General features: G+C 40.8%; 1 protein-coding gene across 6 annotated transcripts in view; it reads left to right on the top strand.

Annotated features, from left to right (window-relative positions):
- Window positions 1-21,630, top strand: part of Asb3 (ankyrin repeat and SOCS box containing 3) — a 145,093-nt gene that overhangs the window by 73,266 nt on the left and 50,197 nt on the right. For 4 of the 6 annotated variants that reach the window (XM_041668858.1, XM_041668860.1, XM_041668857.1 and 1 more), the window contains one exon: window positions 4,939-5,069. The exons of 1 other annotated variant lie outside the window; for it this stretch is intronic. In XM_041668858.1, the coding sequence (XP_041524792.1) occupies window positions 4,939-5,069 (131 nt within the window). Of the gene's footprint in view, window positions 1-4,938; window positions 5,070-15,791; window positions 15,862-21,630 lie in introns of all 6 variants that reach the window. One more of the 6 variants, XM_041668859.1, reaches the window with a different exon arrangement.

Below are 21,630 nucleotides of genomic sequence, written 5' to 3' on the forward strand. Positions count from 1 at the left end.
TATTTAGGAAGTGGTTCCCTGTGCCAATGTGTTCAAGTGTACTTTCCACTTTTTCTTCTATAGGTTCAGTGTGGCTGGCATTATGTTGAAGTCTTTGATCCATTTGCATTTGAGTTTTGTGCATGGTGATAGATATGGGTCTATTTTCATGTTGATATCCAGTTATGCCAGCACCACTTGTTAAATATGCTTTCTTTTTTCCATTTGATATTTTTTGCTTCTTTATCAAAGATCAGGTGTTCGAAGATGTGTGGAATAATATCCAGGTCTTCTCTTTGGTTCCATTGGTCCTCTTGTCTGTTCTTATGCCAATACCAGGCTTTTTTCAGTACTGTAGATCAGTAGTAGAGTTTGAAGTCAGGGATTTTTATGCCTCCAGAAGTTCTTTTATTACATAGGATTGTTTTGGCTATCCTGGGTCTTTTGCTTTTCCAAATGAAGATGAGTACCATTCTTTTGACATCTTTGAAGAATTTTGCTGGGCATTGCGTTGAATCTGTAGATTGCTTTTGGTAAGATTGCCATTTTCCCCATGTTAATTCTACCTACCCAAGAGCATGGGAGATCTTTCCACTTTCCAGTGTTTTCTTCAACTTTTTTCTTCAAAGATTGAAAGTTCTTGTCATACAAGTCTTCCACTTGTTTAGTTAGAGTTACTCTGAGATATTTTATGCTATTTGTGGCTATTGTGAAGGGTGTTGATTCTCTGATTTCTTCCCAGCCCTTTTATCATCTGTGTACAGGAGGTGTACTGATTTTTTTTTTTTAGTTAATCTTGTATCCTGCTACATTGCTAAAAGTGTTTATGAGTTTTAGAATTTCCTTGGTAGAATTTTTGGGATCACTTATGTAAACTATCATATCATCAGCAAACAGTGAGCGTTTGACTTCTTCTTTTCCAATTTGTATCCCCTTGATCTCCTTTTGGTGCCTTATTGCTCTAGCTAGGACCTCAAGAACTATATTGAATAGATAAGGAGAGAGTGAACAGCCTGGTCTTGTTACTGATTTCAGTGGAATCGCTGGGAGTTTCTCTCCATTTAGTTTGATGTTGGCTGTTGGCTTGCTGTATATTACCTCAATTATGTTTAGGTATGTTTCTTGTATCCCTGCTCTCTCCAAGACGTTTATCATGAAGGGATGTTGTATTTTGTCAAATGCTTTTTTGACATCTAATGAGATGATCATGTGGTTTTTATTTTTCAGCTTGTTTATGTGGTGGATTAGGTTGACAGATTTTTATATGTTGAACCATTCCTGCATCTGTGGGATGAAGTCAACTTGGTCATGGTGGATGATGGTTCTGATGTGTTCTTGGGTTCGATTTGCCGTTATTTCATTTAGTATTTTTTTTTTGGTTTTTCGAGACAGGGTTTCTCTGTGGTTTTGGAGCCTGTCCTGGAACTAGCTCTTGTAGACCAGGCTGGTCTCGAACTCACAGAGATCCGCCTGCCTCTGCCTCCCAAGTGCTGGGATTTTTTTTTTATTGAGAAAAGGAGAAAAAGAAAAAAACAAGTTTCCACCTCCTCCCAGCCTCCCATTTCCCTCCCCCTCCTCCTGCACTTCTCCCCCTCCTCCCACCCTTCTCCCCCTCCCCCCACTTCTTTCCCCCTCCCTCTCCAGTCCAAAGAGCAGTCAGGGTTTTCTGCCCTGTGGTAAGTCCTAGGTCCTTCCCCCTCTGTCCATATCTAGGAAGGTGAACATCCAAACTGGCTAGGCTCCCACCAAGCCAGCACATTAAGCAGGATCAAAACCCCGTGCCATTGTCCTTTGCTTCTCATCAGCCCTCATTGTTCGCCATGTTCAGAGAGTCCAGTTTTATCTCATGCTTTTTCAGTCACAGTCCAATAGAAACTAGACTTTAAAATGCTAATTAACCCAATTAAAAAATGGGGCACTGAACTGAACAGAGAATTCTCAACAGAAGAAGTTCAAATGGCCAAAAGACACTTAAGGTCGTGCTCAACTTCCTTAGCAATCAGGGAAATTCAAATCAAAACAACTTTGAGATATCATCTTACACCTGTCAGAATGGCTAAAGTCAAAAACACCAAGGATAGCCTTTGCTGGAGAGGCTGTGGAGGAAGGGGTACCCTCATCCATTGCTGGTGGGAATGCAATCTTGTGCAACCACTGTGGAAGTCAGTGTTTCGGTTTCTCAGGAAATTCGGGATCAACCTACCCGTGGACCCAGCAATACCACTCTTGGGAATATACCCAAGAGATGCCCTATCATATGACAAAAGCATTTGTTCAACTATGTTCATAGCAGTATTATTTGTAATAGCCAGAAGCTGGAAACAACCTAGATGCCCTTCAACGGAAGAATGGATGAAGAAAGTATGGAATATATACACATTAGAGTACTACGCTGCGGTAAAAAACAATGACTTCTCGAATTTTGCATGCAAATGGATGGAAATAGAAAACACTATCCTGAGTGAGGTATCCTAGAGCCAAAAAGATGAACATGGGATGTACTCACTCATAATTGGTTTCTAGCCATAAATAAGGGTCACAGAGTCTACAATAGGTGAATCTAAGGATGCTAAGTAAGAAGGTGAACCCAAGGAAAAACATATAGTTATCCTCTTGGCTAAGGGAAGTAGACAAAATTGCCGGGGAGAAAATTGGGATCTTGGGGGTGGGTTGGGGGTGGGATGGGATGTGGGTAAGGGGAGATGGGGAGAGAAAAGTTAGAAGGGAAGGAGGGGGGGCCTTTGGGAAACAGGAGGATTGGGATAAAGGAAGGTTGGACAGGGGAGCACGGAACCACAATTCTTAGTTAAGGGAGCCACTTTAGGGTTGGCAATAGACCTGACCCTAGAGGGGCTCCTAGGTGCCCAAGCCGAGGTCCCCAGTTAGTTCCTGGGGCAGCTGAGGATAGGGAACCTGAGATGACCCTATCCTAGAGCAATAATGACGAATATCTTGCATATCATCATAGAACCTTCATCTGGTGATGGATGGAGATAGAGACAGAGATCCACACTGGAGCACTGGACTGAGCTCCCAAGGTCCCAATGAGGAGCAGAAGGAGGGAGAACATGAGCAAAGAAGTCGGGACCACGAGGGGTGCACCCACTCATTTAGTATTTTTGCATCAATGTTTATGAGTGAGATTGGTCTGTAATTTTCTTTCTTAGTATTCTCTTTCTGTGATTTGGGTATCAGGGTTATTGTAGCCTCATAAAAAGAGTTTGGCAGTGTTCCCTTTGTTTCTATTGTGTGGAATAATTTGAGGAGTATTGGTCTTAGTTCTTCCTTGAAAGTCTTGTAGAATTCTGAGCTGAAACCATCTGGTCCTAGTCTTTTTTTGGTTGGGAGACTTTTGATGGCTGTTCCTATTTCTTCAGGAGTTATAGGTCTGTTTAATTTGCTTATATGGTCTTGATTTAATTTTGGTAAATGATATTTATCCAGAAAGTTGTCCATTTCCTTTAAGTTTTCCAATTTTGTGGAATATAGGTTTTCAAAATATGACCTGATGATCCTCTGTATTTCCTCCATGTCTGTTGTTATGTTCCCCTTTTCATTTCTGATTTTGTTAATTTGGATATTCTCTCTCTGCTTTTTGCTTAGTTTGGATAAAGGTTTGTCTATTTTGTTGATTTTCTTGAAGAACCAGCTCTTTGTCTCATTGATTCTTTGTATTGTTTTCTTTGTTTCTCTTGTTGATTTCAACTCTCACTTTATTTCCTGCCATCTAGTTTTTTTAAGTGAGTTTGCTTCTTTTTGTTCTAAAGTTTTCAAATGTTTTGTTAATTCAGTAGTGTGGGATTTTTTCAGATTCTTTATGTAGGCATTTAGTGCTATGAACTTGCTTCTTAACACTGCTTTCATTGTGTCCTATAAATTTGGGTATGTTATGTGGTCATTTTTCATTGAATTTTAGGAAGTCTTTAATTTCCCCCTTTATTTCTTCCTTGACCCATTGATGATTCAGGTGAGCATTGTTTACTTTCCGTGTGCTTGTGGGTTTTCTGGAATTAGTATTGCTGTTGACTTCTAGTTTTAAACCATGGTGATCTGATAAGGTACGTTGGGATATTCCATTTTTTTTTTTTTTTGTATTTTGGTGGTTTGTTTTGTTACCAAGTATGTGGTCAATTTTTGAGAAGGTTCCATGAGGTGCTGAGAAGAAGGTATATTCTTTTCTGTTTGGATGGAATATTCTATAGATGTCTGTTAAGTCCATTTACTGGTATTGCGTTGCTCTTTGTGGTGTAGCATGTGATCTTCTTTTCTACTCATCTTTTCCTCTAATAGGTGTGGTTGGGCTGTTTGAGATTCTGTTGAATAATCTTCTAGGTGCCAGTGAATCCCAAGTTCAGATGGTTGTTCCTCGTGGTACAGTCAGTGTCACAGTTCTAGTTTCCCTGTTGGTTACTCCTGTTCCTGGAGGTAGCTCAGTGCTCCTGTGCTTGGCTCTGCTCCCTTGGAGTTTGCTGTTTCAGGCCTACTTTGGCTTAGGCTGCAGGCTTTGATCTGTTTCTGTACATCTTGGTCTGAATATCCTCCTGCCGAAGTCCCTGGCGTGGAGTTGGGCCTGTTGTGGTGGAGATTGTTGAGTCTGCATCTGGTCGCTGGCTATGTCCTGATCCCCCCATGTCCTGGGACTGTGTCTGCTCCTGGCTTCTGCTTCTTGGTGTAGCTTGTTTTTTCTGTCTTAGGTAACTGGTTCAGTCCCACTCCAGTTCTGGTGGAGATCGCAGACTCTGAATCAGTTCATTGGCTCAACTCTGGTCTGGCAGTGTCCCAGGACTGGATTTGCTCTTTCCTTCTGCTCCTATTGGAGCTTGTTTTCTCCAGCCCTCTCTCCTAGGAGTCCCCTCATCAAGTTCTTGTATAAAAGGAATGTGATATTTGCTTTTAGTACTAGCCCTAAATATGTTAATATTTTGCTGTTGATGGCCTGTTAACATGCTGTTCGTACAGGGTTAACTCAGTCAGCGATGATGTCCTTATTTTTACTTTGGAATTTTCTAATTGGAAGAGACTTCCACCACCTGTTGAAAAGATGATCTCTGCTCGTGCAAACTCTTCTTGGGCTCTTCAGCAACATATGGGTAAGAAAGTATAGGTTTAAATACACTACTTTTCCTTCTCTTGGTTTTCTTGCTACATTGAATTTTTTTGTGGATTTGTTATAGAACATATAGTAAATTAGGAAGAATTTGCATTTCTCTACACGTAGAAAGGGTGGGGAAAGGACAGTAATTTTCTCTTAAGAATTGTGTCTCTTCATAAGTTTAACCTATTGATCTAATAGAGAGTGGTCAGTTGACAGTTTTTACTCAGTAATATCCTTTTGTTTTCATACAGTTATATAAGCAAAACATTTAGTTTACATTCAAAAGAATGCTGAACTTAATTTTCTTTAAAAATTTGGGTTTATAATATGCTATCATCTCTGAAGGGAAATACTAACATTTTATTTACACTATCTCTACTGTTAGTATACCCTGTGATGTAGTTGGAGGCCGCTTGTTTGTTTCCTGGCTGCCCAGAAGCCCAGCCATGAAATAACCACACAGAAACTTTATTAGTTAAATTACTGCTTTACCCATTAGCTCTAGCTTCTTATTAGCTAACTTTTATATCTTAATTTAACCCATTTCCATTAATCTGTGTATCGCCACGAGGCTGTGGTGAAGTTCTGGTGTCTGTCTCCAGTGGGGCCATGTGGCTTCTCACTGACTCCACCTTCTTTCTCCCAGCATTCAGCCTAGTTTTTCCTGCCTACCTGTGATCTGCCCTGCAACAGGTTCAAAGCAGTTTCTCTATTAGCCAGTGGTATTCACAGTTTATAAGGGGAATCTCACATCACTGTGAGCCGGGTTGAAATTCTGGGAACTGATTGTTTTGTTGTTGCTTTTTTAGAGAGGATCTTCCTATATAGCCCAGGGTGGTGATGGAGGAGGGTCATATGTCTATTGGTTAATAAAAAAACCGCCTTGGCCTTTAATAGGACAGAAAATTAGGTAGGCAGAGTAGACCAAACAGAATGCTGGGAGAAAGAAGCCGAGTCAGACCATATGTTGTATGGTTATATGTTTTAAGTTATGAGAATTGTTTCATGTCTATTTTTGCATAAAATGAATCTCCAAAAACGGAGTTTGAATAGGTCTTTGACAAATGAACCTATATATATAAATGTCTTCTAGTTTCTTGGAAAATTCCATTTCAGTAAACTTTTTTTAATCTAAAGCCGACAGAGGAAAATATGCTCCTGAATCTAGGTGTACTGAGACTGTGAGAATGTTTCTGTTGATGCATAGTTTTCTGTTTGGAGTCTCCAAGCCTTCCAGTTTAGAATTTCTTTAATGATGATGTGGGAATGTTCCCCTGCATGGAATCCACAATGTTGGTATTTGCATATTCTTTTACTAATTGTGTATTTGCATCATCCAAAAATAAATATCTATTCTTGTGTGACAGTGGATTTGGGAACAGAGAAAAATCAAAAGAGATGTGCATATGCCAAACAGGAAACTATGACTGTGCATCTGAAACTATGTTCAGGTTACTTCTGAAGGCCTCACCACACGGCGGGTGTGTCTGGATCAGAGAGTCTCACCCTGAACGTGTCATTTTACTTTCAAGTCCTTGTGGTCTTCCTGTTTCCTAGGTTTCAGTAGGTCTAAGAGCTTGGAGAACAATATTTTCCCAGAGAGTGACTCAGAGCCTGGCAGTTGTTTCCTGTTCATCTCATTCACCGTAGTGGTGTTTCAACGGTGTGTCTGGATTTTGGCCCCTATTTGAAAACAAGTTTTGATTGTCACAACCATTGAGCTATTATTGTTATCTGGGTGGTAATATATTAGATTCCAAGGCCTGGTATAGTGGCTCATACCTTTAATCTCTGCATTCAGAAAGCTGAGACAAGAAGACCACTAGTTCAAGGCTAGCTTGAGCTATATTGTGAGGCCAGCCTGTTTCCACATAGTGATGCAGTTTTAAAAACAACAGACAGGTTAATACCTATATAAGAGACCTTTAGTTACTTTATAATGTGATGAAGGCAACCATTGTTAATTTTATGAATTGAAAAGCTTGTTAATTACCTTCAGAAATTTCATATATTCTATGTGGTGCTGTCATACATCATTAATCCCAGCACTCAGAAGGAAGAGACAGGTGGATCTCTGAGTTTGAGGACAGCCTAGTCTACAGTGTGAGTTCCAGCGCAGCCAGGGCTACACAGAGAAAATCTGTGTCAAAAAAAAAAAGAAAGAAAGAAAGAAAGAAAGAACATATAGAGTGCTTGAGCTGGACGTGGTGTGGTGTATGTCTCAAATCCCAGCTCTCAGGTAGTGTTATGGGAATCCCACCTGCGATGACCATACGGATGTAGTTTATAGCCAATTGAAAGTCTTTATTCCAGCTGGCTTGGACTACACTCAGGTATTCCAGACCTAAGCATATCCCTGAGCATTTAGAGCAAGGAGCTTTTAAAGGGAAAAACAACATCCTTCTATCTTATCTTGTTCAGCAGAAGCAGGGGAAGGTTTGCACAGGCAAGCAGATTAACAGAAGCTAAATTACCTGAGCCATCTTGACCTTGGGTTGCTAGAATAGAGCTGGGTAATTTTCCATGGATTCTCCATGAAGGAGATCAAATTCTAGGTGAGCCTAAAATGACCTCAGCAAGAGCAGAAGATGGAGGAACTGTCTTGATCTGTCACATTTCCTACTGGTTCTATGGACATGAGACAAATCATTGACTCATGCTGTTCTAGGGGATCATAGTTTGTCCTAAGGACCAGTAGTTTAGTTGGCCTTGTAGTCGAGGATGTAGGATCTGATCATTAGCTTGCTCAGAATACGAGGCAACGTCCATACAAATGCTGACAGTAAGGTAGTCAGGCATGGAGACTAAGTAATTGGAGCCTAATACTGATTATCTCTGTCTCCTTTCCTTCTTTTCTTTGAGGTTTTCTCGGGTCATGGCCTCTGCATGGGAGTCACCACAGCATGGGTGGGTGGTCTGGGGGAGCCAGTGAGCCAGTGGAATAGCATGCACTGCCTTGGGGCAGTGAATTAATGAACTGAATAGTTCAGGACAACTTACCCCCTTCCATTTTAGATGTGTTTCTTCAACAAGCAGAAAGATTAGCACTCTCAGCTCCAGCACCATGTCTGCCTACACACCACTATGCCTGCCATCATGACGATAATGGACTGATTCTATGAAACTGGAAGCAATCCACCCTCGTTAAATATTTTCTTTATAAGACTTGCTATGGTCATGGTATTTCTTCAGAGCAATAGAAAACCCTAACTAAGACAAACAGCACTGATCATGGTTGGGCAAGTATTTCAACGGTAGGAAGAAACATCCTTTGAGTCTGTTCTCAAGATTGGAATAGGTAGATCTTAAGGTGCTGCTGCTGATTTCCATAGTGGCTATACATGTTTGCACTCCCACCAGCAATGTTCTGCTTATTCCACATCCTTGGCAGCATGAGCTGTCATTTGTTTTGTTCATCTTAACCATCTGACAAGTATAGAAAAGTGGTCATCAGTGAGCAAAGGTCAAGATACAATATCGGTTGCTGGTTGATAGCCTTATTAACAATCATCTCCTGTGGTGGTTTGAATAAGAATTGCCCCCATAGACTCATAGATTTGAATGCTTGGTCATGAGGGAGTGGTGCTGTTTGACAGGGATTAGGAGGTGCAGTCTTGTTGGATTAGGTGTGGCCTTGTTGGAAGCATGCCACTGGGCTTGGGCTTTGGATTTTTTTCAGAAGCCCAAGACAGACCCACTGTCTCTCTCTGCCTACTGCCTGTAGATCTGGATGTGAAACTCTGATACACTCTAGCACCATGCCTGTCTGCATGTCACTATGCTCCCTGCTTGATGAAAATGGACTGCATCTCTGAAACAGTAAGCAAGGCCCCAAGTAAATGTTTTTTTTTTTGGGGGGGGGGGAGGTTGCTGTAGTAATGGCATCTCTTAACAGCAACAGAACTCTAAGACATTTTCCCTGTACCTGCCTTCCTTCGTTCTCAGATTCACAGCTGAGGATGATGAGGGTTAGACTGTGACCCTGCAATGATACCCATAGTGAAAAACACAAGACTTAGGAACTAGAGGGGCATGAAGTGTAAGGGACCAGGGCCCCGATGAAACCTTAATTTTAATGGACTCATAGTCCAGGATACAGTCCATTTGGTGACAATAGCTGTGGCTTCCACTTCCTTGACCTGGATGTGTATCCATGGTGCAATGCTACACATCTAGGAGTGGAGAGTATCACTATATAGGTCCTTTCCAAGTGTCTTTCGGTGTCCCTTGGCTACCTGCTTGACCCGGACAGTATCACCAGGCTCAAATAAGGGGAAATTGATGGTGGATTTGAAGGTCAGCTGGGTGTCTCAGATAGATGATCCAGTGAATAGCATTTATGGAAGATTAGGGTGAGGGGGCTTTAGTGCCTTTAAAAAGGAATTTTGCTATTCTGCTTGTCTTTGAGCTTTGGAAGCAGTGGGGGAGATTTTGAAACGTAGTCTCATAGTGAGTAAATTCCTTCTGTATGGAGGGGTGTAGTGGGCCGAAAACAAAGCAATTCTCCTAATCCTTCAAGTAGTTCCACTGCCTAATGATGAAGCATTCAAATATATGAGCCTGTGAAGGGTATTCTTATTCAGATCACCTCAGGAACAGGCTAAAGCAACCAGATATAAACCCGCACAGCTACAACCATCTTGTTTTTGCCAAAGATGCCAACAACATATTGGAAAAGACAGCCTTTTAACAAATGGATCTTGTACCCAACTGTAGCAGAATGATTTGAGATTCCTATTTGTAAATAAAACAAAGACCTAATTTGAAGACGCGAAACTCTGTGAAACTGTTAGAAGAAAAAGTAGGGGAAATACTTCAAGATACAGACAAGAGGTAGGAACTTTCTGGCTAGTACTCCAGTTTATCAGAAAATAATGCTAACAGTTCACAAGTCACCTTCATGAAATTAAATACACGTGTAAAGAAAATGTCGAGTGAAGGTTTCTTCACTTCAGAATGGGAGAGAAATTGCTGATCTTTTTTAGAATATACTAAAACACCCCCCAATAAAACCAGCAACAAAAAATAAGCAAGAGATTAACCCAGTTAGCAAATGGGCCAATGAACAAACAGTTCACAAAGTTTGAAATGGCCAGTAAACCTGTGAAAATGTTCACCTCTCCAGCCATTAGAGAAGTGTGAACTAAAACTGCATTGAAACCCCATTGGTAAGTATTTTTAAATCTCTGGTAATGAGTTTCTCTGCCGATACAATACGTCAGATCAGGTCAAATTAAAAGTCTAGGTTTAATGAGCAAAGCAACTTTTGGGTGTTTCTTGGGGGGTGGCGGAAGTAGGAGAGAAATCACACTGCTGCTTCCAAGGAGGGGGCCTTACATACCCTGTAAGCAAGGTCTTTGAGTAGCTCCAGGAGAGGAGCTGCCTATGGCAGGCTTAGTGAGAACAGAGTGGAGAGTTCCAACATCTCAACCTTTGGGTACCGTTTCAAGTCTATCTATTTCCTGCTGGCATAGAACAGTATGGGGACGGGAGTCCAAAGTCAGTGGACTCATGCTTGGTGGGAGGTGGGTGAAGAAGCATTTGGTCAACTGCCATCCTGGAGACCTCAGGGGTCTATTTCTTGAAGAAGTGAATAAGAGAGGTTGCTAGGAGAAAAAATAGATTATTAACATCGGCCCTGTGGACAGGACTAGCCATAGGAAGAGTGATGCCTGTCAGAGAGAATGAAACAGATGTGCTCTGGTTGTACAGAGGAGGCAAGGGTTATGAGCCAGATGCAAAAGAGCAGATATACCGCTCATTGGGACATTTTGAAAAACTGGAGGGTCCGGTTCCAGTTGGCCAGACCATTTATCCCGGATAGGTTCCTGTTTCAACCTGGAGAGGTGGTACTAGCACTAATGTCCCAGGAGTTTGGGGAGATGGCACATCAAATTGGGAGATAATGTGCTTCAGGAGTACCTGAGCCATCACAGAGCTGTTTCCCTGGAGGTGGGGGTTGCCTCCATCCCTCCTATAAAGGTATCACTAAGAGTTAAGAGATAATGGAGCTTATAATGAGTGGACATGTGGGCGAAGTCATCCTACTAGTAGGCATGTCATTGGTGTCTTCAGAACAGGTGCAGGGACTGGCATTATCTGTAGGCTCCCCTGTGGGTTGGCCTTGGCATAAGTCTGGCAGGAGGAGTGGGCCTGTCTAGAGATTGATCCACCAGGCTAGATTCCTTGATAGCAGGATTCTTTGGCCAGGAACCTGTAAGACAACTGGAACAGATTTACAACTTGGTGTCATAGAAAAAGTCTGTGGCTTTGGGTTAAGAGGCATGGACATTTTTCCTAGTGCTTGCTTTCAGCCCAGTGAAACATACCTTTAAGTCTATACCTAGAAGATAAACAGAGGAAATTTACTGAAGAAAAGAGGTTGAGCAAGTGGAGGAAGAAGGAGGGAGGCTGAGGAGCATGAGAGGATGAACAGAGTTGAACCTGCCTGCAGGCTTCCTTGCCCTCTCCAATGCTAATCTCTTCAGAGGGGGATGAGTTAGCATCTCGGCAGAGTTTTGCCATATGTGACTGAAGATGATACAGTAATGCTGAGAAAGCTTCTATGCAGTAGCAGTCAAAACTGCGGTGCTAGAACTCAACCTCGGAAGTTACACCTAGACCTATTTATTTTCTGTATTATGAAGCCTGTGAATGAGGCAAACTTGTCTGTGTTTTTAACAGGAAATTTAACTAATGGATTATGAGCTCCCAAAGTGGTTGTAGCCTTGGGGAGTCAGGGGGAGAGATGTTAAACTGGTAAATCTGTCAGTAGCTTAGTCATCAAACACTATCAGAAGGGATAAATTTCACCTGCTATATCTGAGCATACCAAAGAAGTTGATCTGTTATGAGGTAATTGATGGTTAACTTGTATGTCTTAGTGATTTACCAGATTAGCTACAGTTTACCAATGTTGGAAAAAGAAAGAAAGTTAGATGTTGTTTTTAAATTGGTCTTTGTCACCCCGAATAGACCTTAGAAAAGGAGGAAAAAACCTATTGTCAGACTGTTTAGGTCATCATATTGCTACATCATAAATAGGAATATCTCAGTCTCTGATGTTCAGCTGTGGTCCTGGGACATAGATTATATTCATAATCTTTGGAAGGCAAAAAACAAGTTTTAACGTTGTAAACAGTTTAGTGTTTGAATGCATGGAGGTGCAACTTTGATTCCTCAGTAAACCAGCATTGTTTAGAAATCTGTCTTTCATAATCCTTGTTTTTTTTTTATCATATTAGAGATCTAATGTCTCCTTGGTGGACCACTCCATATGGTCAATTTTATTTAAGAGGTGATATAGTCATGTGACCTCCCTCTGTTTCAGCCTTAGTCAAAGTGGTGACTGCCCATGTGGTGTACTTAGTTAAAATGGTGGCCGACCATGTGTTATTTCCCAGAACAACTCCAGTTTGCAATCACAAGTTTTCATTTCACTTACAGAATAACTTTCTCTGTCATCACATCAGATTCAGGGCCAGAAAAACCCAGAGGCAAATTTTGAACCCAGGCAGCTGGTTGTAATAGCAACAGCTGAGCTGTTACCAAGACACATGGAACATGTAAACCCAGGCATTTAAAACCAGTCAGAAACAAGCATTCAGTGGCCACATGTATTTATCCACAAGAAAATACATAGGCACAGAGTGCTGTCTATCCATACAAAGTAGACAGAATGTTTTAACAGAAAGACGGACATAACTTTCCATGGGAAGCCATGTCAGATGATCAACTTAAAAATCCTAAGATTGTTAAAGGGAGCTGCGGGCTGCATTCCGCCACCCAGCTCCTGCCACCGGCTAGCTTTACCCGAAATAACAACACACAAACTGTATTCTTTTAAACACTGCTTGGCCCATTAGTTCCAGCCTCTTATTGGCTAGCTCTTAAATATAGATCTAACCCATTTCTAATATTCTGTGTAGCACCACTAGGTGTACTTACCAGGAAAGATTCAGCATGTCTGACCTGGGGGCTTGCTTCATCGCGTCTGCCCTGGCGATGAGCTGCATGGTGTCTGTCTGAGGCATCTTACCTCACTTCCTCTTCCTCCCAGCATTCTGTTCTGTTTACTCCACCCACCTATGTTCTAACCTATGAGGGCCAAGCAGTTTCTTTATTATAATTAACCAATGACCTTCCTCCATCATAAGATCAGAACTCGCAGTATAAGAAACCATAAGAATTAAAGGAGTAGGCAGGGAGGATGCTCCCAGTTGGAGGGAAGGATGACAACACCCATTGCATTCCCCACATTACACCGGCTCCAGCTTGCTAAGCATAGCAACAATGGGAGGCATCAGAAGACCAATGTGGCATGCTGTCCCCTTCCCCAAGGCAAATGAATGTATGCCTCCTATGTACGGAGTGGAAAGCCGGATGGGACAGAGGAACAGCCACAGTCTGTCATGCCACGGTGTCAGTGGTGGTAGCAGGAGCAGGGGAAGACAAGAACCATGTGGAGAATGCAGCTGACTTGTTCCACATTGTAGCACATGGAAGAACAAGACACCCGGTGAGAGAGCAGGCAGAAGCAGAGTGGGGTATGGGTAGGGAGGAAGTACAGATCCCAAATACTGAGTAACTTTGGATAAATTTTGCAGCAGTTGGGGAAATAGATTTAGACTTGGTGCTGCCCACTTCAAAGGCTGTGCCAGAGACCAAAGATCATGGCAGGACATCCTCCTAGATAGCTTGAGGTCAAGTGGCGAGGGGAGGTGAGGTGTCTTTGCATAGAACATCTCCTAACCAAAGGTCCCACAGAACAAAGACAAGCCTTGCTTCAGAAGTGGGTTAGGGTTGCCCCTGTACAGCCACATCTTGGCAGGGTACCCTGAAGATTGGGAGGGGTCTTGGAACTCTAAACAGTGACTTGGAATGGGCAGTTTATTGGGCCAAAAGCTGACCAGTTTGGGAGGGAGCATTGTAAGAGCGAGAGTGGCTTCCCATATCCACGTGATTAGGGTATCCAGGCCCAGCACCAGACGATAGGTATTTTTGAATCCCGGCAGTGGGTTTCTCTGCTGATGCAATGGGTCAGATCAGGCCAAATTAAAATCCAGGTTTAATGAACAAAGCACCCCTGGGTGATCTCAGGGTTAAGAAGAAATCACATTGCAGCTCCCAAATGAAAACCTTAAATACCCTATAGGCATGGTCTTTAAGCAGCCTCGAGGGGGGCCGTGGAGCTGCCAGTGGTGGGCTTTCTAAGAAGGGTGGGGGAGTCAGGCGGTGGTGGTACACACCTTTAATTCCAGCAGAGGCAGGCAGATCTCTGTGAGTTCGAGGCCAGCCTGGTCTACAAGAGCTAGCTCCAGGACAGGCTCCAAAGCTACAGAGAAACCCTGTCTTGAGGGTGGGGTTTGGAATGGGAAGTGAGACTGGAGTGGAGATTTCCAACACCATCACACCTGTTAGTATGATGTCATCATAACAGCAAACGATGGGAAACGTGGACAAATGTAGGTTGTATATACTGCTGGTGGGAATGTCAGTTGTTTTTGCCAATATGTGTATCATTATGGAGGGTCCTCAAAAAACTGGTACTATATTCACTACATACATATCCCAAGTATGCTGTTTGTATGACCTGCATGGCTTCAAGTCATCTTACCATAGAGAAACTTGTATGTCAGTTGCAGCACTATTTGCAATAATTAGGTTATAGGAACCGCCCCTATGTTCAACAACAAAGGACTGGATATAAGAAATGAGGTACATGCATGCAGTGGAATTTCATTCGGCCATAACAAGAATAAAGATAGCATTTACTGAAAAACGTGATTCACTTGGAGATAATACTATTAAACAAATTTAAGTGTGCCCCCATAAAGTTGTTGGTACCTAGATTTTATAGAGATATCTAAAATGTTTGTACATACATGAATGTAGAAGAAAAGCTCCATAGATGACCCTGAGGACTGACTGGAGCAGTGAAGGCAGAGCAGAGCACTTGGAGGACGATATCCTCAACTACGTTATATGCTTTATGGAGAATTTCCTGTGGAACATCACACTGTGTACAATAATATATACAATGAAGAAATTTGAGACAGGCTTTCTCTGTTATCTAGCCTGGCAGCCCTATAACTATAGACTAGACTGGCGTTGTACTCACAGAGAGCCTCCTGGCTCTGCCTCCCAGGTGTTGGGATTAAAAGCATGTACCGTAATGCCTGGCCTTACGATGAAAATTTTTTTAATTAATTTATTTAAAGAACGTCCTTTTTAGCTTACTTTCAGTCTTATATATTTATCTAATTGTACAAATTGTTTTTGCTCAACAATACACTATTACATATAGATAAAATAATGTGAACTCTCTGAGATACTACATTGACATAATTTTTACTGATTCGTTGTGCAATCGAAACATTTGTGGTCTCTAGACTCACTGGTGTCTGAGATTTTTGAGGTACTTTGAAGGTTACAAAATGTAGTGATTCTTTCTACCTTGAAGCATATTAAAAGCCTTTCGGTGTACTGTAGGGAGGTGAGGTGCTACACTTAGCAATGGGAACGAATCGTCACACAATCAGCAGTGACTCTGCACTTTACTACTGGATGACAGCTCCGTTTATTTCACTCATTTCCACTTTTATACCAGGCATTCTTCAAAGTTTGTTTCCTACCTATATCAATTACCTTACTATATCTTTCACAAAAATATCTAGGTAACAGATTAAAGCTGGGAATTATTTATTTTGGCTCACAGGTCCAGAGGTTTCAATCTTCATGGTGGAGAGACTATTGCAAAGCATAACAACTCATATTGTGACTGTCAGGTAATAGGCAATTTCACTGACTTTTAAAGTTTCTTGAAGGGACAGCAGTCTTAGCAGATTATGTCATTAGATCCCTGTCTTAAGAGCACATCTAATCATGCTTATGCACATTTGCATGTGGAAGCTCAACCGCTTGTGTTTAAAATAAAGCAGACTAATCTACGTTTGTTAGGAGAGTCTTGAATGACTTGCCTACCTGACACCACATTGCAGCAACATAACTGTTGTTAGCTAGATCCAAATGATGGTGTCTTAGGGCTTCTACTTCTGTGAAGAGACACCATAACTCCAGCAAATCTTATAAAACAGAACATTTGATTGGACAGGCTTTCAGTTCAGAGGTTTGGTCCATTATTGTCATGGCAGGACATGAACGTGTATAGGCAAACATGAAATTGGAGAAAGAGCTGAGAACCCTACATCTTGATCCACAGGCAACAAGAAGTAAACTGAATTAGGCTTAACTTGAGCATAGGAGACCTCCGAGCCTGTTCTCACAATGACAAACTTCCTCCAACACCTCCTAATAGTGCCACCCCCTATGAGTTTATTTGGGCCAGTAACATTCAAACTATCACAGATAACTTCCACATGCACACACCCACAACAGGTATACTCTTTTATTTCCTTGTCTGATATTCCATGTTATTCAGTTATATGCATAATATGCAACATACTGTCTGAGTAGAAAAGTTACACTTAAATATGGAAAATAAAATCATGTATTTGAGATGCCATAATATTTTGTTTGAACTTACACCTTGTAGTATTTTTGAGTGTGAAATATATTAGTGAGGTAATTAACGCCAGTCAGATACTGACTTTAGGTATTTTCTTTTCATTAAATTTTCAGCAGTGTTAGGGAACTAGTGAATTTAACACTATTGCTATTGATCATGATTTATGTGTAAAGTGTTAAATGTTTGTACATGAGCAAAAGCATTTGAACTTTAATTCAGAACCCTTATGATTCTTATCTAGAATTTTATACCAATTCTAATATTTCATGCACTTCGACTATATTTTCCATAACTGTACATACATACACTACTTAAAAACATAACTAAGGTGGCTATAAATTTGATTGTTATAGATGACTATCCACTAACCATTATTTCTTAGTTATCCTAAAGAGTTTGTAGTAGTAGCTTTTAAGAACTAGAATTTACATTACATTTTAAAATGAGTTGCATAGGTTCACGATTAGAAACACATATCCAGTATGTTAAAACAAAACCTCAAATTTGAATTAATATAAAAAATCCATACCATTGTAAATATTTGAGACTAGTAGTTGGTTTTCAGTTTAAAAGTAGATTCAATACTCTACCATTTTATTCTATCATTCTTATATTCCCCCCTTTTTGTTCCCCATCCCCCCTTTTCAACAGTAGATAGGAGAGAAAGGATAGACAAATAAAAAAAAATAAATCTCTTAATCTAACCTTTTTTTACTTCTTCCCTAACCATGACTAATAACAGCTTATAACCAACTCCCCTAAATGACAACAAACATCCAAAACCCACCAAATGACCAAAAACTATCCACACCACTTCTTGGTAATGTGGTTGTCATTTTCTTCAAATTACTTCTTATTATCTGGGGGCAGCAGCATCTTTAGAGGCCCCTGAGAAAATTGTGATAATGACCAAGTCCCGGGAGAGCTAGCTGTATCATTTGTTGTCTAGTCTCTGTGAGAAAGTGTGGGGCTTAACAGAAGTCCTGCCTGGAGGAGTCTGTGAGACTGGACCATCTTAACTAGTTGCTCTGAAGTTGTCCTAAAGGTTTGCACGTCAAAATTGATCTTTGGGTAGTGTTTGTTAGCTTAATGGCATTCCCACAGTCATCATTGAAGGACCCCTTCATTTTTTTTTGGAGCACTCGAAGGTTCTTGTTACGAATGGTCATGGTTTACTGCAGAAAACTTAAAACATTTTATATGCTGTATACAACAGATTTATGAAATGTTAGACAATCAGAATCTATCAAGTACATCAGGGGTACACAAGCTTAGTGCCTAATTACCTGCTTCAGACTCAAACCCTGAAACACATACAAGTAGCTGGATGAAGCTTATTTTGAGAATTAATTAGTAGTCTACATGACTACTAATATCCTGACAAAATTTATATATACATGAAAATCTTATAGATTTTGAGATAGTATTTATATCTTAGGAAAAGTTTCAAAGAGTCAAAATGAAACCAAGGATTCATGACAATAAAATAGTCCCTTAATTTTGATTTTCTTCTATCCCATACTAGGCAGCTCTTTAAACATGAAACAGAGATTTTCAGTTTTCCTTTAACAAGCATGCTTAGGTTTAGAGAAGAAGAAAGCCATGCTCCAACTGCAAAACCAGCTTTGATTTTTAATTGAATTGGGATTAAGAAAAGACCATGTTTGGGAAGATTGATGAAATTCTACCCTGATTTACTCTTTTTCTTGGGATATTTTCTCTTGATGATTCCTCCTCTTCAGATATCTCATTTGTCCAGAAACCTATAGATTCCTTAGTTGGATGCTTTTATCCTTGAAGGACAAAAACAAAACCCTGCCCAATTCTAACTGTTGGAACAGGGTACATGTCCTTATACTTTCCTTGGCTAGTTGCCAAGTCTGCAGGTTGATTGTAATTGGCTTTCATCATCTCATAGGGATTGTCGGTCTTAAGAGGTGTGACTTTGTTGGAGTGGGTATGAGCTATTGGAGGAACTGTGTCACTGTGGGGGTTTGCTGTGCTTTGAGGTTTTCTATGCTCTGAGTACCACCCAGTATCTCAGTTGATTTCCTTTTACCTGCAAGATCTAGTAGTCTCAGCTCTAGCACCACATCTCCCTCTACGCCGCTGTGTTCTCTGCCATGGTGATAATAGGTTTAACTTCAGAAAGTGTAAGCCATCCCCTTAATTAAATGTTTTCTTTATAAGAGTTGCCATGGTCGTGGTGTCTCTTCACAGCAGTGAAAACCCAAAGGCACCAACTGATAGAAAAGTCTTTTTTTTCCTGATTCTTCAACCTTGTCCCAAGCACTCAAGCTGTTAAGGGCCAGTGTGTGATCATCCAATTCAAACTATCTGCAACAAATTGCAGCAAGTTGTATGCATCAAATTCAACTGTTGCAACTCGGCATATTGGTGCTCACCTAGAAGCTGGTCTTGGGAATCATCAATGCCTCTAGCCCTATTTCATTGTTCTGTGACTCTAGCTTGCTCTTGCCACCATGTTATCCATTGTGTCTGAGACCGGCTTTCAATATTTCTGTGACCAATTCTTTCCAGTCTTGTGGGATATTTCTGTTCTGCATTGCTTATGAATTTAACGTCTGCTTTACATAGGATGAACGCTTACCATATGAAACGACTGCTTCTTCAAATCTCCTCAGATAGAATATGTCTATAGGATTCCATTAACTTTCTGATGACCTTAGGGTGTATGTTGTCTCCTGGTTGTTGTATAGTAACTACGGCAGGTTTTCTAATAATTTTGGGACACTGCACTTCAGTTCATGATGCAGTGGCATGGTGGGTTCTTGTCTACATTCCTGTGTCTGAGTATTTCTCTTATTTTCATTAGTAGGTCAGTATAAGGTTTGTCTGGTTTTTTTTGTTGTTGTTGTTGTTGTTGTTTTGTTTTGAGACTCTGAGTAGCAGTCCTGACAGGCCTTGAACTCACTGAGATCCACTTGCTTCTGCCTCCTAAGTGCTGGAACTAAAGGTGTGCCTCCACCACCTGGCCTAAGGCTCACATCTTATCAGTCAAATTTTCTTAACTTTATATACAAGTCTTTCTAAAATTTATATCTTATGTGTCAACTTTTCATATTTGGCACAACTTTCAGACCACACATTTTATATTTGGCAAAAGAAACCACTGTGGCTATTAAGGATGAGATGAATTACCAAACTGATGATGATTATAATCGGCATTATGTCAATTTCAGCTAACTCTTTTATCCCCTCATTTACTATTTTTATTTTCAAACCATCCATGGTAGCATTATTTAGGGTCCTAGTACCCTGCTTTGTGATATTTTTCATCCTTAACATGGAAATGATTTTTTTAAAAAAATATTACTCAACTCTCTCCCTCAAGACGCCCCAATGTCTCACCAAATCTGCTGACTTCTCTGTTTGGTGGTGGGCTCAAGACGTACAATGTCTCACCAAATCTGCTGACTTCTCTGTTTGGTGGTGGGCTCAAGCACCTCCTGCAGTTTCCAAGTCTAAGTCCATTTTCCAGAGTTCCCACGAGTAATGGCCGACTAGTGTGAATTCTCCATTTATGTGATCATGTCACACATTGGAGTGCCAAAATTTTGTTTTCCCACTGGCACAGAGGCTATACCTGAATACTACTGTCTTCAGCCAGTAACTGTGGCAGTCACTGGCCCACTTCTCAGGCCGCCATGTCCTGCTAGATCTGTCTCTCACCACTGTCACCAAATACAGTTATTTAAAGATTTATTTTTTATTATGTATACAGTGTTCTATCTACCTCTTTGCCTACATGCCAGAAGAGGGCATCAGATATCATTATAGATGTGTGTGATTGCTGGGAACTGAACTCAGAACCTCTGGAAGAGCAGTCAGTGCTATTAAGCCCTGAGCCATTTCTCCAGCCTCCAGATGTACTATTTAACTAAATCCTTATTGTTCTATTTACCACACAGTTGGAGGCTAGGTTGAAAACCTGCTAGCTCAGAGAAGTTGAACAGAAACTAGATGACCTTCACTCTTCACCAGCATCTCAGAATGAGAAAGTCTCTTTTCTGTTGCTCCAAAAAGGGCTGTCACATTTAAAGTTCCTCCCTCCTACTTCCTGTGTATCTCTTCTTTTTCTGGTTCCCTTCTGTCTCTCTGTCTACTTTCTGTCAAATAGTTGCTGACTCTGTCTCCTGACCCAAAGTTGATTTTATTAAGTTCACTCAAATGCAAACTTGAGATTCACAGTGTGATCGTGTATCCTACAACTTTAAACCACACTTAGAGTCTTTGGGGTCAGATGGATCTAAATTTTAACCGTGGCTCTGCCAGTTAAACAACTTTGTGATCTTTGAAATTTTGCTGAATCTTCTTTTTAAGTTTCTGTTTTCCTGTCTTATGATAGCATGGTAATTTATATCAGGGACTGGGGCAGATCACTGGTAAAACATGTGCTTGGGAAACCCAGATAGATAGATAGATAGATAGATAGATAGATAGATAGATAGATAGATTGATAGATCGATATTGTGTATGTATCTGCATGTTTAGACCAGAGAAAGTGATACAAAACTAGAGTATCTCTGAAATGCATTGGCATATGGCATAGAGGACACTCAATGAATGTTCTCTTTCCGTGCCAATTTTAAAAGTTCATTCTAAAAATCATTATTTTACTAAGTGTGGATGTTTTTAATGCAAGTATGTGCACTACATGCATGCCTGGTTCCCATGGAAGCCAGAAGAGGATGTTGGATCCCCTGAAACTGGAATTTGAAATAGGTGTGAGCCACTGTGTTGGTGTCACAAATTGAGCCTGGGTCCTTTGGAAGAGCAGCTAGCACTCTTAACCTTTGATCCTTCTTGCCAGCCCTTGAAACTTCATTTTATGTCACAGATGCAAAGAGATGATGTTCAGACTGCACATCCATTTACTTGATATGTTAGGTTACAAGACTCTTGGCAATGAAACAGACTAAGAGGGAAGTAGCAATTTTCTGTTGTGAGTTTTCTTAAATGCCAGCTTGTATCATCAGTTCTTTAGAATTTAAACATTTACCTTCTA

This window comes from Microtus oregoni, unplaced genomic scaffold (genome assembly GCF_018167655.1).
Source record: "Microtus oregoni isolate MIOR12 unplaced genomic scaffold, Mior012 000019F_ref0000042, whole genome shotgun sequence".
NCBI lineage: Eukaryota > Metazoa > Chordata > Mammalia > Rodentia > Cricetidae > Microtus > Microtus oregoni.